The sequence below is a fragment of the Bufo bufo genome, chromosome 11 (assembly GCF_905171765.1).
Source record: "Bufo bufo chromosome 11, aBufBuf1.1, whole genome shotgun sequence".
Taxonomy (NCBI): domain Eukaryota; kingdom Metazoa; phylum Chordata; class Amphibia; order Anura; family Bufonidae; genus Bufo; species Bufo bufo.
In genome coordinates, this window is record NC_053399.1 from 82,588,949 (window position 1) to 82,603,881 (window position 14,933).

At 44.0% G+C, this 14,933-nt stretch overlaps 1 protein-coding gene across 13 annotated transcripts in view; it reads right to left on the minus strand.

Moving 5' to 3' along the window:
- Positions 1–14,933, minus strand: part of GPHN (gephyrin) — a 268,675-nt gene that overhangs the window by 116,467 nt on the left and 137,275 nt on the right. For all 13 annotated transcript variants that reach the window (XM_040411337.1, XM_040411335.1, XM_040411331.1 and 10 more), the window contains exons 6-7: positions 12,207–12,273; positions 3,499–3,771 (exon numbers count right to left, since the gene is read on the minus strand). In XM_040411337.1, the coding sequence (XP_040267271.1) occupies positions 3,499–3,771; positions 12,207–12,273 (340 nt within the window). The remainder of the gene's footprint in view (positions 1–3,498; positions 3,772–12,206; positions 12,274–14,933) is intronic.

Consider the following 14,933-nt stretch of genomic DNA (forward strand, 5'->3'; position numbering starts at 1 on the left):
GATTGTCATCCGCGTCCGTGATTCGTAGGCTACTTTCGCACAGACGGATCTGCAGATCCGTCTGCATAACAGCTTTTTCTGATCTGAGTTTTCACATCGTGAAAACTCAGATCCGACAGTATATTCTAACACAGAGGCGTTCCCATGGTGATGGGGACGCTTCAAGTTAGAATATACTAAGAACTGTGTACATAACTGCCCCCTGCTGCCTGGCAGCACCCGATCTCTTACAGGGGTCTGTGATCCGCACAATTAACCCCTCAGGTGCCGCACCTGAGGGGTTAATTGTGCGTATCATAGCCCCCTGTAAGAGATCGGGTGCTGCCAGGCAGCAGGGGGCAGACTCCCCTCTCTCCCTCGTATTTAATTCATTGGTGGCCAGTGCGGCCCCCCCTCCCTCCCTCCCCTGTATTAAATTCATTGGTGGCCGCGGAGAGTTCCGATCGGAGTCCCAGTTTAATCGCTGGGGCTCTTATCGGTTACCATGGCAACCAGGACGCTACTGCAGTCATAGCTGCCATGGTTACTTAGCAATTTTAGAAGCATTATACTTACCTGCGCTGTCTGTGACCGGCCGCTCCTCCTACTGGTAAGTGACAGGTCTGTGCGGCGCATTGCTTATAGCACAGACCTGTCACTTACCAGTAGGAGGAGCGCCCGGCCGGTCACAGACAGCGCAGGTAAGTATAATGCTTCTAAAATTGCTAAGTAACCATGGCAGCCAGGACTGCAGTAGCATCCTGGTTGCCATGGTAACCGATTGGAGCCCCAGCGATTAAACTGGGACTCCGATCCGAACTCTCCGCTGCCACCAATGATGTGGGGGGGGGGGAGGCCGCACTGGCCACCAATGAATTTAATACAGGGGAGGGAGGGGGGGCCGCACTGGCCACCAATGAATTTAATACAGGGGAGGGAGGGGGGGGCCACCAATGAATTTAATACAGGGGAGGGAGGGGCCGCACTGGCCACCAATGAATTTAATACAGGGGAGGGAGGGAGCAGGGGCCGCACTGGCCACCAATGAATTTAATACAGGGGAGGGGGGGTGGGGGGCCGCACTGGCCACCAATGAATTTAATACAGGGGAGGGAGGGGGGGCCGCACTGGCCACCAATGAATTTAATACAGGGGAGGGAGGGGGGGCCGCACTGGCCACCAATGAATTTAACACAGGGGAGGGAGGGGGGGCTGCACGGAAAACGGAACAACGGACACGGATGCACACAACGGTCGTGTGCATGAGGCCTTATGTTGTGTCATTCCTCTGACACCCCCCACCCCCAACTGGTAACACCCAGCTGGACCTGCTAGCAATGCATTCATAAATCTCTAGAAGGAATAATAGAGGAATGACACACTTATATGAAAAGATATCCCAGTAATGTTATTACATATGAAAGTAGACATGTCAATAGAGGTGGAAAGGATTCTTTACATTTAGAGTAGTCAAACTATGGGAAACCCAAAAGATCATTATGGCAGACATGGAATCACTAAGATGAACTAGTGTAATTGATCAAGGATCCAAACCAGGCAAAAAAAAAAGACACAGGTCCATCAACCTTTCTCAGACCTGAGTTAGGATGCAATCAACCTTGTTGCAAAGTATTATTATGAAGGTACTGCAGTAAAGCCAAAGGGTTAATAAAGGCATCTTTATAATCAAACCAAATACAACATTTTCAAAAAAATGCTAAAATCTTGAAATCAATAGGAGAAGAAAAAGGAAACTGTATCTACGGGCTGAAGAGACATTCACTGATATAAAGTTAAATCTCAGTAGGAATCTTGGTCAAAAAAGAAAGACACCACCCCCTATTAGTCATCCATGCCAACGTGGACCAGTCAAACTGGCAGACTATTACTGTAGTGTGGTGCGGGGTCAGTTGTCACCAGACACCTTACTTCCAGGGAAACAATATTTGAATGAGCGAGTGTCAGACCTGGGTCCACCAAAAGAGATGATCTCAATGGCCTACCATCTATCTACATGGAACATGTACACATTGTAGGACATACTGTACCAATGATAAGGTCTAATAGGTAATTGATGACTTATTACATAAGAAATAAACCCAAGCGTCAAGTGGGTGGCTCCAAAAACAGTCCTGAATGGGGTTGTCTTCTGCTAGACCAATGAAGCCATTATTGTGTCAGAGTCAGGGCCCACGAGGAATCTCATACCCTGGTTGACCAGTCTGAACTTTTCAGCCCAGCATCATGTAAATATGTTTTGCAAAAATGGGAGCAATCCCATAAGAGAAATGTAGGTCATTTTCTAATGGGTTTATGGTCTTCCTGTGATGGGATCTGCTCCTGTTTTGGCAAGAACTATACATCTGTACCAAAGATGTGGATGGATATTGGATAATGTAAAAAAAAACTGGAATGTCAATCATATGAAGCTGATCGCTGCGGGCAATCCCAGTGCCAACCCCTCAATGGGGAGGTGGCTACATATGTGCGATCTCCAACCAACAAAACTGACTCATTCTCCTAATTGAGGGGGGGGGGGGGGGGTTTATGCATTTTTTGAAGCCAAAAACAAGAGTGGATCAAAAATTGAAAGAGAAAGTATAAAAGACAAATATGACTTCTCCTCTTTGTTTGAATCAATTTTTGGGTTTGGCTTCAAAAACTGCATCAAAAACTTGCATGTGTACTGTAGCTGTACCCAGAACAACACTGATTAAAGTTTCATGACATCTCATTTTAAATATAATTTTAGGGGGTTTGGCTCCTTTGTACCTAAATTTCAGTAATGCCATATGCTACAGTACAATAGGCTGCTAAATGGCCTCTGACCACCTTAGCCTGTATAGAGTCGCCTCCACTGGTGGCGATGTAAACAGGCGTGATCGTCCACAGAAGCCACAGATACCGGACTTTCATGGGTGAGTTAGACGTCCTGTTTGTGCACCCTCGCGCTGACTGCTTGTGGCGCATGTGCAGTAGATCACAGAAGGGCCACGTTTACACTGCTAACCATGGGTACCATGGAAGAAGGGTCAACTCTATGCGGGTTAAAGTACAACTGGAAGCCATTTAGCAGGTTCTTATGCTGTTACACACCAGTGTATGACACTGCTGAAATTTAGCTACAAAGTGCAATACACTGTTTGGTAGAGTTGATCCTGAAGATTAAAATGATACCTGTCTTGTGAAAATCGGTTGTGGCGTTCCCAGGAAAAAATAATTTTATTCTTTGTCAAAAAGATGGCTTCAGTGCACCCAAAGGCGGGGCCTGGCCCCTTGGTGTGCCTCAGCTTGCCAGTGCTGACCACACCCCTTAGTTCTCTGTAGCCCTTGTTTGCATAAAGAATAAAAGTCTATTTTCTCGAAAACTCTGCAACCGATTTTCACAAGACAGGTATCATTTTAATCAGCAGGAACAAGCCCACCAGGCGGTATTTCTGATTTAATTGGATTGATCACACTTTAAGAAAAGAAAATGAAATAAAAAGGAATGTGCTAATATTAAGGGGGCCAGCTCACCTTTGCTGCAATAGTTGCTGGTGTTATGTGTGAAGATGAACTATCTTCTGTCGATGCAACACCACTATCTTTCTTCTCTTCCTCTTCTTCCTCGCACTGCACCCCTTTGTCTTCTGTTTGTTTGTGAGGACTTGTTGTTGGTGGAGGCGAGAGCGGAGGTGGCGGAGAGGGCAAGTCTTCCAACTCATCGTGAACTTCTTTTACTTTTACAATGGCGTCCCTCAATAGATCTATAGCGTGAGGTAGGGCTGGCAGTATAAACTGAAAGCATTCCTGTGCCGAGGAAGAAAACAACCACAACTTAGAAAACAATGACACCCCAACCACAAGTCCAGATACATACTACTGCAATGTACCAATGACTGACATATCTACGTAAAGTACGTCATCTACATCCATTAGGATTCAATTACTTTTCTACAGAATCATATAAACCAAAGTCAAATAGGATAATACATTGATCCATGTTGAAATTTAACCTCTGAGAGCCGGTTGTGAGGGACACATCAAGACGAGGAAGAGATGTCTACGTATATTCCGCATCTCTAAGCATTACATGAGACACACCAAGAGAGAGACTATGAGGTATTATGGATCTATGTTGAGGGATTATGGAGATGTTATGGACCTAGGCCTATTACTAACATGGGAAAACATGAAACTGAAGATGTTTCACAGATATAACATGTCTGATTTTCTAACCTTCACCATGTTGTCCAAGTAGGGCTGCAGTACCAGACACCGCCACAAGGACAACAGTGGTCCTGCTTTGGGTGCTACAATAAAGGGATGTGGACCATGTGGTGTTCCATAAAGCATGATGGCTCCTCTTTCCTGCTGACTGCTAGGGTCCTCAATAGTTTGTCCCCTGCACTCAAAGATTTATCGCCTAATGAAGGGCTATTGTATAAATATTAAATGGGTTTTCTGATATTAATGACCTATTCTTAGCATAGGTGATAATTATCAGACCTAGCACCCCCACCATTTAAGTGTATAGGAGCTGAGCTGTAGACTACGCTTCTGGCTTTATTGTCTGTGTTAGCTCTGGAGCCTGCTGCAAAGGACTGTTTGTGGGGGTTCTGGGTGTCGTACGCCCACTAATTTAATGTTGATGATCTACTCCATTGATACTGTAGGTCATCAGTATCTAAAACCTGAACACCACCATGTCATAACACGTGCATTTTAATTCTGTAATGAAAGGCTACAAAATTTAGGAGCCTAAAAGTGTGCAGCCATCACCGTCAAGTGCTCTTTGCTCAGGGCATCATAGGAGGCAGTGGATCCCCACCGATATGTCATCTCAAGCGGGCTGTCTCAGCACAACAACCCTTGTGCATGTGTCTTATTATAGCATATGTATGTAATATAGGGGGTTCCCCCTCAATGAGCCAGAATGATGAGCTAAACTATAAAAGGAAGGCTCCTGCTCTAGCAGATCGGCACCTCCACATGCTGATCACCGGAGATCAGATAAACTGTATCCGCGGCGATGAGCCACCTCATTTTTTTTCCAAAGGGGTTACCTTTGTGAAACAACCCCTTGTCCCAAAATGGGAAGACTCCATTTCCTTCTGACCATGGACTTTACAAAGCTGATGCCTAGGATGGAAGGATCGCTATTGATTTCTAGCTCTACTGCAGGAAACATAAATTCTACTCACATCGCCGATGAACAAAGTTATGCATTACATATCACCCCGCCTTCAGTAGCATATTGCAATTATTCTACTTCCATAGTTCATAATATAGGGGGTTCCCCTTCTATAAGACAGAATGATGAGCTAAACTATAAAAGGAAGGCTCCTGCTCTAGCAGATCTGGCACCTTCACATGCTGATCACCGGAGCTCAGCTAAACTGGACCCGTGGCAATAACATACCTTATTTGTTTTTATTAACAAAGGGGTTATCTTTGAGAAACAACCCCTTGTCCCAAAATGGGAAGCCTCCATTTCCTTCTGACCATGGCCTTTACAACGCTGATACCTACAGTCAGGTCCATAAATATTGGGACATCAACACAATTCTAACATTTTTGGCTCTATACACCACCACAATGGATTTTAAATGAAACAAACAAGATGTGCTTTACCTGCAGACTGTCAGCTTTAATTTGAGGGTATTTACATCCAAATCAGGTGAACGGTGTAGGAATTACAACAGTTTGCATCTGTGCCTCCCACTTGTTAAGGGACCAAAAGTAATGGGACAGAATAATAATCATAAATCAAACTTTCCCTTTTTAATACTTGGTTGCAAATACTTTGGAGTCAATTACTGCCTGAAGTCTGGAACGCATAGACATCACCAGACGCTGGGTTTCATCCCTGGTGATGCTCTGCCAGGCCTCTACTTCAACTGTCTTCAGTTCCTGCTTGTTCTTGGGGCATTTTCCCTTCAGTTTTGTCTTCAGCAAGTGAAATACATGCTCAATCGGATTCAGGTCCGGTGATTGACTTGGCCATTGCATAACATTCCACTTCTTTCCCTTAAAAAACTCTTTGGTTGCTTTTGCAGTATGCTTTGGGTCATTGTCCATCTGCACTGTGAAGCGCCGTCCAATGAGTTCTGAAGCATTTGGCTGAATATCAGCAGATAATATTGCCCGAAACACTTCAGTATTCATCCTGCTGCTTTTGTCAGCAGCCACATCATCAATAAATACAAGAGAACCAGTTCCATTGGCAGCCATACATGCCCACGCCATGACACTACCACCACCATGCTTCACTGATGAGGTGGTATGCTTAGGATCATGAGCAGTTCCTTTCCTTCTCCATACTCTTCTCTTCCCATCACTCTGGTACAAGTTGATCTTGGTCTCATCTGTTCGTAGGATGTTGTTGAAGAACTGTGAAGGCTTTTTTAGATGTCGTTTGGCAAACTCTTATCTGACCTTCCTGTTTTTGAGGCTCACCAATGGTTTACATCTTGTGGTGAATCCTCTGTATTCACTCTGGTGAAGTCTTCTCTTGAATGTTGACTTTGACACACATACACCTACCTCCTGGAGAGTGTTCTTGATCTGGCCAACTGTTGTGAAGGGTGTTTTCTTCACCAGGGAAAGAATTCTTCAGTCATCAACCACAGTTGTTTTCCGTGGTCTTCCGGGTCTTTTGGTGTTGCCGAGCTCACTGATGCGTTCCTTCTTTTTAAGAATGTTCCAAACAGTTGTTTTGGCCACCCCTAATGTTTTTGCTATCTCTCTGATGGGTTTGTTTTGTTTTTTTCAGCTTAATGATGGCTTGTTTCACTGATGGTGACGGCTCTTTGGATCTCATCTTGAGAGTTGACAGCAACAGATTCCAAATGCAAATAACACACTTGAAATAAACTCTGGACCTTTTATCTGCTCATTGTAATTGGGATAATGAGGGAATAACACACACCTGGCCATGGAACTGCAGAGAAGCCAGTTGAGGCACATATGCAAACTGTTGTAATTCCTACACCGTTCACCTGATTTGGATGTAAATACCCTCATATTAAAGCTGACAGTCTGCAGTTAAAGCACATCTTGTTTGTTTCATTTCAAATCCATTGTGGTGGTGTATAGAGCCACACATCTTTGAATTGTGTCGATGTCCCAATATTTATGGACCTGACTGTATGATGGATCGCTACTGATTTCTAGCTCTACTGCAGGAAACATAAATTCTACTCACATCCCCTAATGAACAAAGGGATGCTTTACATATGACACCGCCTTCAGTAGCATATTGCAATTATTCTACTTCCATAGTTCATAATATAGGGGGTTCCCCCTCTATAAGCCAGAATGATGAGCTAAACTATAAAAGGAAGGCTCCTGCTCTAGCAGATCCGACACCTCCACATGCTGATCACCGGAGCTCAGATAAACTGGACCCGTGCCAATAACATACCTTATTTTTTTTTTAAGAACAAAGGGGTTATCTTTGAGAAACAACCCCTTGTCCCAAAATGGGAAGCCTCAATTTCATTCTGACCATGGCCTTTACAACGCCAATCCCTGGGAATGAAGGATCGCTACCAATTTCGAGCTCTACTGCAGGAAACATAAATTCCACTCACATCCCCCGATGAACACAGTGATGCTTTACATATCACACTGCCTTCAGTAGCCTATTTGCAATTATTCTACTTCCATAGTTTGAAAGGTAATGTTTAACCCTAGGCACTGTAATGCACAATGGAAATTAATTAAGAAGAGCGAAACGCTAACGTATCACACCACAAGAAGGACTGTTTGCATAAAAAGGCTCGTAGAGCTGAGGACGCCTTTTTAAAGGCACAAGAAATGCTTTGAAAAAACGTAATTAGCGGGAGTCTCACTACAGGCAAAATTAGACATTTGGAGTTACTGAGAAATGATTTATTGGCCATCAAGCCCTCATTTATATTTTAGCCCACAGGAAACAATGAAGCCATTAACGTCACAGCTTTCATTTCAGATATGTAAGCTGTGGGGGAAATAGGTAAGGAATCAAAGCAAAATTGAATGATTTTTTATGTCCTTAGCAGAGTTAGGAAATACTGTAATGTTTTCTACTGTGATTATCCCTTCCATGTCCCCTCTCGCTATAGAGCCATCTTACATCTTATACCACGCACAGACAGAATGACCTATCACACCGATCAGCCACAACATTAAAGGGATTATCCAACCCTATAATGCCCCCCAAAATGCCAGGGCCCCTCACACTGGTTATACTTACCCAGCTCCATGACGCTTCTGATTCCCGCATGGCCGCCGCTGCATCTCCCCGTCGCACGGATCAAAACCTCCAACGGGGAAGGGGGTTTAGCCAATAGCAGGCCGCAATGGGAACAAGCCTCCCTACCATCGCAGGTGATGCTAAAGGGGCTCGTTCCCGTCGTGGCCTGCTATTCTCTACCCCCCCACCGCCATCACTGGAAGTTTTGAACCGTGGCGACTGTCAGGGCATCAGAAGCAAAGCGGGTGGTGGGGAGTAGGGTAAGTATAACCAGTGTGAGGGGCCCGAGCATTTTGGGGGGCATTATAGGGGTTGGATAACCCCTTTAAAGAAGTTTGGTGGTAGGAAAAGAATATTGATGAATTATCCTCATAATAGATCATCAATATCTGATTGGTGGGGGAGAGGTCCGACTCTCGGCACCGCACCGATCAGCTTTTTGAAGTGGCTTAGGCGCTCACAGCGCCATACAATGTACAGTGAAGAAGGTTCTGTTCAGGCGCAAAATCACTGGCGGAGATGGTCTTAGTGATCAGATAAAATTCTTCTTTTATTTTAGCGCAGGTACATAAAAACAACGCGTTTCAGGGGATTCAGGCCCCCCCTTCATCAGGTTATACAATGTACAGTGGCTGTGCTTGGTATTGCAGCTGACTGAGCTGCACCTAGGCCATATGATTGATGGATATGTCGTCAATGGCATAGGAAGAAGCCAGAGTGCCCACCAAGCTGATCAGTGGCGGTACAGTACTGGGAGTCGGACCCCAACGATCTGATATTGATGACCTATTCTGGTAGGTCATCAGTATTTTACTCCTGGAAAACCCTATTCACACCACCCGCCTATTGAAGGTTCTCTTAGTGCTGCCAAGACATCTCTAAACTGTCAAAGTGTCGACTTCGCAAGAACTCCGAAGATATCTGGCACCAAGAGGTTAGCAGCAGATCCTTTTAATCTCGTAAATAAAGAGGTGGGGTCTCCACGGATCAGACTCCACAAATTCCGGATCGGATTGAGATCTGGGGAATTCTGCAGCCAAGTCACCGCGCTGAACTCTTGGTTTGGCTGATTGGTGTGTACAAAACCAAAAAACAAAAATAATAACTCTCCATTATTAATAATAAGCCAAAAAGGAATTAGTAGGTTGAAGACTTGACCCTTGTGCCAAGAAAAGCAAAAAAAGGTGGTTTCCCACTTAAACATTTATGGCATATCCAAAGAACTCACATATAAATAAATGAGGAGTGCTACCACAGGTCGGGAGACAAGTGCCAATTCCAAAGGTGGCATTTATGGCATATCGTCAGAGCGTGGCATACTGTAAATGTCTAAGATGGGGATATCCCATTAAAAATATATTATATATTTTTAATATATTTTATTTTATTAAAGGGATAGGTCACCTATTATTTTTTCTTCCAGTTAGAACCAGACAGTGACACATATAATTTTTTTTTTTCTAATCAGTTTTTTTTTTTTTTAACTAAATTATACATTTTTTTAAATTCTCCTTATTCTCCAATTATGGGGGCAGCCATCTTGCCTGAGCAGTTGTTAAAGCGCTTCTGCAGCCAGTGCATATAGATAACCTATCCTCGTATCTGATCGGAGGGGGTCCGATCAGGTATTGATGACTTATGCTGAGGATAGGTTATCAATATGTACTGGCTGCACAACCCCTATAATACCATTCACACGACCGTTTCCGTTTTTGCCAACCCCCAAAACACGGATACCGGCTGTATGCGCTCTGCATTTTGCATATTGGGACATCCGGCCCTGGATGGAAATGTCTATTCTTGTCCACCAAACGGACAAGAGTAGGACATGTTCTATTTTTTTGCAGGTGCCGTGGAACGGACATACAGATGCAAACAGCACACGGAGAGAGTGCTGTCCGCATCTTTTGCAGCCCCATTGAAATGAATGGGTCTGCATCCTATTTGCAAGAATTGCGGATTGGATACGGACTGAAAATACGATCGTGTGAATGAAGTCTTGGACAAATGCTTTACAGCAGCCACCATGGCCCATAGACGCAATAGACTGGAAGGGACTCGTTGACTTCTATAGGAGAGTTTTGTAGGCATGCTCTGTGACCTCTGCAGAGGGCAATGTGCGGGGAGGGGGAGAAGGTAAGCTGTGAGCATGTGTTATCTACATATAGAGGTGTCATCTGTCATTGAATCCTGCCTATGATGATGATAATGATGAAAAGCAATCTCTACAGGCTCCATGTTGTCTATTATTGGGTTTAGTAGCCAGTAAGAAAACTGCAGGATTTTATATATAGATAATAACATGGAAAATTATAAAAAAAATATCATCACCACAGTTCTTTAACATAAAAACACGATTTACACAATAGGTCAATTTTCTCAAAAATTCTGTTTGTTCCAATTTCCTAAACCCTAAAATCTGAGGAAATGGACAAGAAGTGATGATTCATAAGGAATTCTTGACAAGAGGTGGCAAAAAAAAATTCCAACTTCATCTTGGAAGGCTGTAAAAAAGTTACTATTCAGGTCTGAAGGAGGGTCCGACCATTCAAACACAAATAAAGTTCATCTTTCATGGCTACTTTCTGGCACTGAAGTATTTCTGGTGTGTTTGCTTTACCTCTACTTACAATGGGTATATTCTTGAGGTGTGAAGAAGACACTCCACTATAGTATCATGCCTGAATCACAAAGACATGGCCATTCGGTGAGCATCACCCAACTCTGGCTACTCTTCTGCTAGATGCTACGTAAGGAATCGCAATACTTAGATAGGAGTTGTTCTGGGAAGAAAGCACACAGTAGTATTATGGAGGACCCTCACATCTGTAGATGGAAAACCCTCTGGTAGATACTACAGGCTCTGCAATGATGATATTAATTCAGCAAGCCGGAACTCGGCGTTTAGGGCAGGACTTTTGCACCCACTAACGTACTACAGAGATTGGTCTTCTTTACAGTGCATGCTATCCTGGAAGAAACTTGTAGCTTTGGGTAAATTTTCTAAAAAAGGGGTATTCCAGGCAGGGAAGAGATAGCACATCACTAGGATATTCCATCACATGTTGATCGGTGGGGTTTCAACTGCAGGGACCACCCCATACAACCAAGGCTGCTTCAGCATTTTCATTCCCTTCCAGGCACTGTGCAAAGTCCAAGTCAAGTGGACAGGGCTGAGCTTCAGAACCTGCGCGGCGCCGGTTGGCTGTGGCGCTGGGCAGAGAACATTTGGTGATGCTCTACACAGCCCTGCAGCTCTTCTTTCTACCAGATGGTGTGAGCCTTGGGTTGGACACTCGCCAATCACCAAGTGACAGCTTATATTGCCAGTATTTCGGAACCTACTCTACTGGGAGACCCCTTTTAAGAATCTATAGGAATTGAAAACAATAGAAATATCATATTAGAGGGGGAACTCCATTTTATTTGGGCAGACAGAACTCAAGAGGTTAAAGAGTCAGACGTTGACCCACTGATTTCTAGAACAAGGGGAAAGAGGCGCTCGCTTATCATGTTCTCGCTCGTCGCTGCACAAGATGGGCCCATAGACTTTCTATTGAGTCAGTCTCGCAGCAAAGAAAGAGATGGATGGACGTTTCAGAGCTCAGACCCCCACTGATAAAAACTTTTTTGAAAGTTTTCTGAAAGCACAGCGACCCTTTAAAATAAAACGGTCACTACTTTTCCATTCAAGCACCCAGCTCCCCTCTTCTCTGCTTCTGGTTCCCACGTGCCTCTGGTGCCGTGCACATGCAGATCGCCGCTGCGCCAGCCAATCGATGTCCAGGTTCGGCACGTAACCACTGAGGCCACTGATTGGCTGACAGCAGAGACCTACATGAAGATGGCATGTCACACTTCTGGTCCAGCCAGGTCTGGAAGTGGAGAAGAAAGGAGCTCTGTGCTGGAACCAGATAAGGTTTCTAGTAAACCCCTGCACCCCCTACTGCCATATGATCAGCGGTTCCTGGTCTTGGAGAACCGGACACTTGCGAAGTACACTTACCTGTGAACCTTTCTTGCTCCCAGGTAAATTGATGATAAGAGTTTTGCCTCTGATTCCACAAACTGGTCTAATGAGAGAAAAGAACAAACACTTAACACAAAGGTTATAAAATGGATAATAACAGATTGCAGAAAACTGAATATGGTGCTGGCTCTAAACCCCCCCCCCAAGATATTAATAATCATCAATATGCATATTTATGTTCAGCATGTTTTATAAAAGTAGGGCCTCATGCACACGGCCGTTGTTTTGGTCCGCATCCGAACCACAATTTTTGCACTCCGTGTGCTGTCCGCATCCGTTGCTCCATCCCGTGGCCCCGCAAAAAAAATTATAAAATGTCCTTATCTTGTCCGTTTTGCAGTTATATCAATGGCTGTCCATGCCTTCCGCAAATTGCGGAACGCACACTGACGCCATCCGCAAAACACACAACGGTCGTGTGCGTGTAGCCGAGTGCTGAAGGATTTCACAGTGCTTGTAACGTCTAGGAAGTCGGAAGTATAACCTAGATTCGTGTCTCTGCCTCCATCCCGTACGCTAATTATCAGCAATCAATCAATTGTATGGAGACTGCTGTCAGAAGTGTGAGATGTCAGAAATCGGTTATCACGGTTTCTTTAGCGGAGGCATGAAACGCAAGATGTTGTCAGCCTGGATCTCCTTTCATCATCTCTTGTCTGAAGCATGTAAGCTGCATATTGTCTACTGGCCACGTTTCAAAGACTGAGGGTGAAAACTGGGAAAGATAAAACTCTACTGAGGAGCGTGAAGCTGTGATCCTGCTACGACATATCCAGAAGACGGGCTGAAAATCACTTACAGGTCAATCTACTTGGGTTAGCGAGACTTGGTGTCCATAAAATGTTATACATGAAAGCTTGCTCAAGTATCAGAATTGTTATGTGGAGTTTTCCACTATACACTGGCTCTGCATTGGCAGGAAGAGGGCGTTGCCCATTTTAATTTGCCCTCATATTCCCAGTGCAAGGTCTCCTCTGGCTGGTCACCATCACTTCCTCTGTTTACGAAGATTTGACTTCGTCCTCAATCCTCCTCTCCCTTATCTATGCTATGTTTTCTGTCTGGTCCTAAAGTCCCTAAAAAACACTATAAATCCACTCCAAATATCCAGGTGATCTGGATAATAAGATAATGCAAAAAAAACCTAAGTTAGACCAGCACCTCCAAACAATGTGATAAAGGGGGTCAGATGCATGCTACTATGGCTGCAATGTAAAAGCAAACAAGGACTACAAGTAGTTACCGCTATACTTACTATATGAAAATTGGAAGCTCTTTGCGCGCATTTATCTACCAGTGACAAAGTGACTTCCAACAGCTCGGATGAGCTGGCTCCTAATGAGTGTATAATATAGCTGGATTCTACATTGCCCTGAGTGTAGGCCAAAAGCTTATGACAGGCAAGTCTGATTGTGTAGGTCCCATCTCTTAGAAGCCACCTTGTCGCTGGTAGACGGGACTCATCCAATTTTAATCACAAATGTGCGCAGAGAGCTTCTAATTTTCAAATAGTAAGTATTGCAGTAATGCAATTGACATTTATTCAGGTTTCCAGTGTTTGCAAGTATCTTTTTACATAAGGCAGTATATGAATAATTAGAGAGACAGACAGATAGATTATTATTAAAGCGCCATTCATTCCATGGCAGAATACAAATGAAAAGGGGTAAACATACATACAGTACAGACCAAAAGTTTGGACACACCTTCTCATTCAAAGAGTTTTCTTTATTTTCATGACTATGAAGGCATCAAAACTATGAATTAACACATGTGGAATTATATACATAACAAACAAGTGTGAAACAACTGAAAATATGTCATATTCTAGGTTCTTCAAAGTAGCCACCTTTTGCTTTGATTACTGCTTTGCACACTCTTGGCATTCTCTTGATGAGCTTCAAGAGGTAGTCCCCTGAAATGGTTTTCACTTCACAGGTGTGCCCTGTCAGGTTTAATAAGTGGGATTTCTTGCCTTATAAATGGGGTTGGGACCATTAGTGGCGTTGAGGAGAAGTCATGTGGATACACAGCTGATAGTCCTACTGAATAGACTGTTAGAATTTGTATTATGGCAAGAAAAAAGCAGCTAAGTAAAGAAAAACGAGTGGCCATCATTACTTTAAGAAATGAAGGTCAGTCAGTCAGCCGAAAAATTGGGAAAACTTTGAAAGTAAGGGCTATTTGACCATGAAGGAGAGTGATGGGGTGCTGCGTCAGATGACCTGGCCTCCACAGTCACCGGACCTGAACCCAATCGAGATGGTTTGGGGTGAGCTGGACCGCAGAGTGAAGGCAAAAGGGCCAACAAGTGCTAAGCATCTCTGGGAACTCCTTCAAGACTGTTGGAAGACCATTTCAGGGGACTACCTCTTGAATCTCATCAAGAGAATGCCAAGAGTGTGCAAAGCAGTAATCAAAGCAAAAGGTGGCTACTTTGAAGAACCTAGAATATGACATATTTTCAGTTGTTTCACACTTGTTTGTTATGTATATAATTCCACATGTGTTAATTCATAGTTTTGATGCCTTCATAGTCATGAAAATAAAGAAAACTCTTTGAATGAGAAGGTGTGTCCAAACTTTTGGTCTGTACTGTACATACAAGAACAATAAGCAGGAACAAGACAACTTACAAACTGGTACAGAAGGAGAGAGGACTCTGCCCGCAAGGGCTTACAACCTACAAGGGATGGGAGAAGG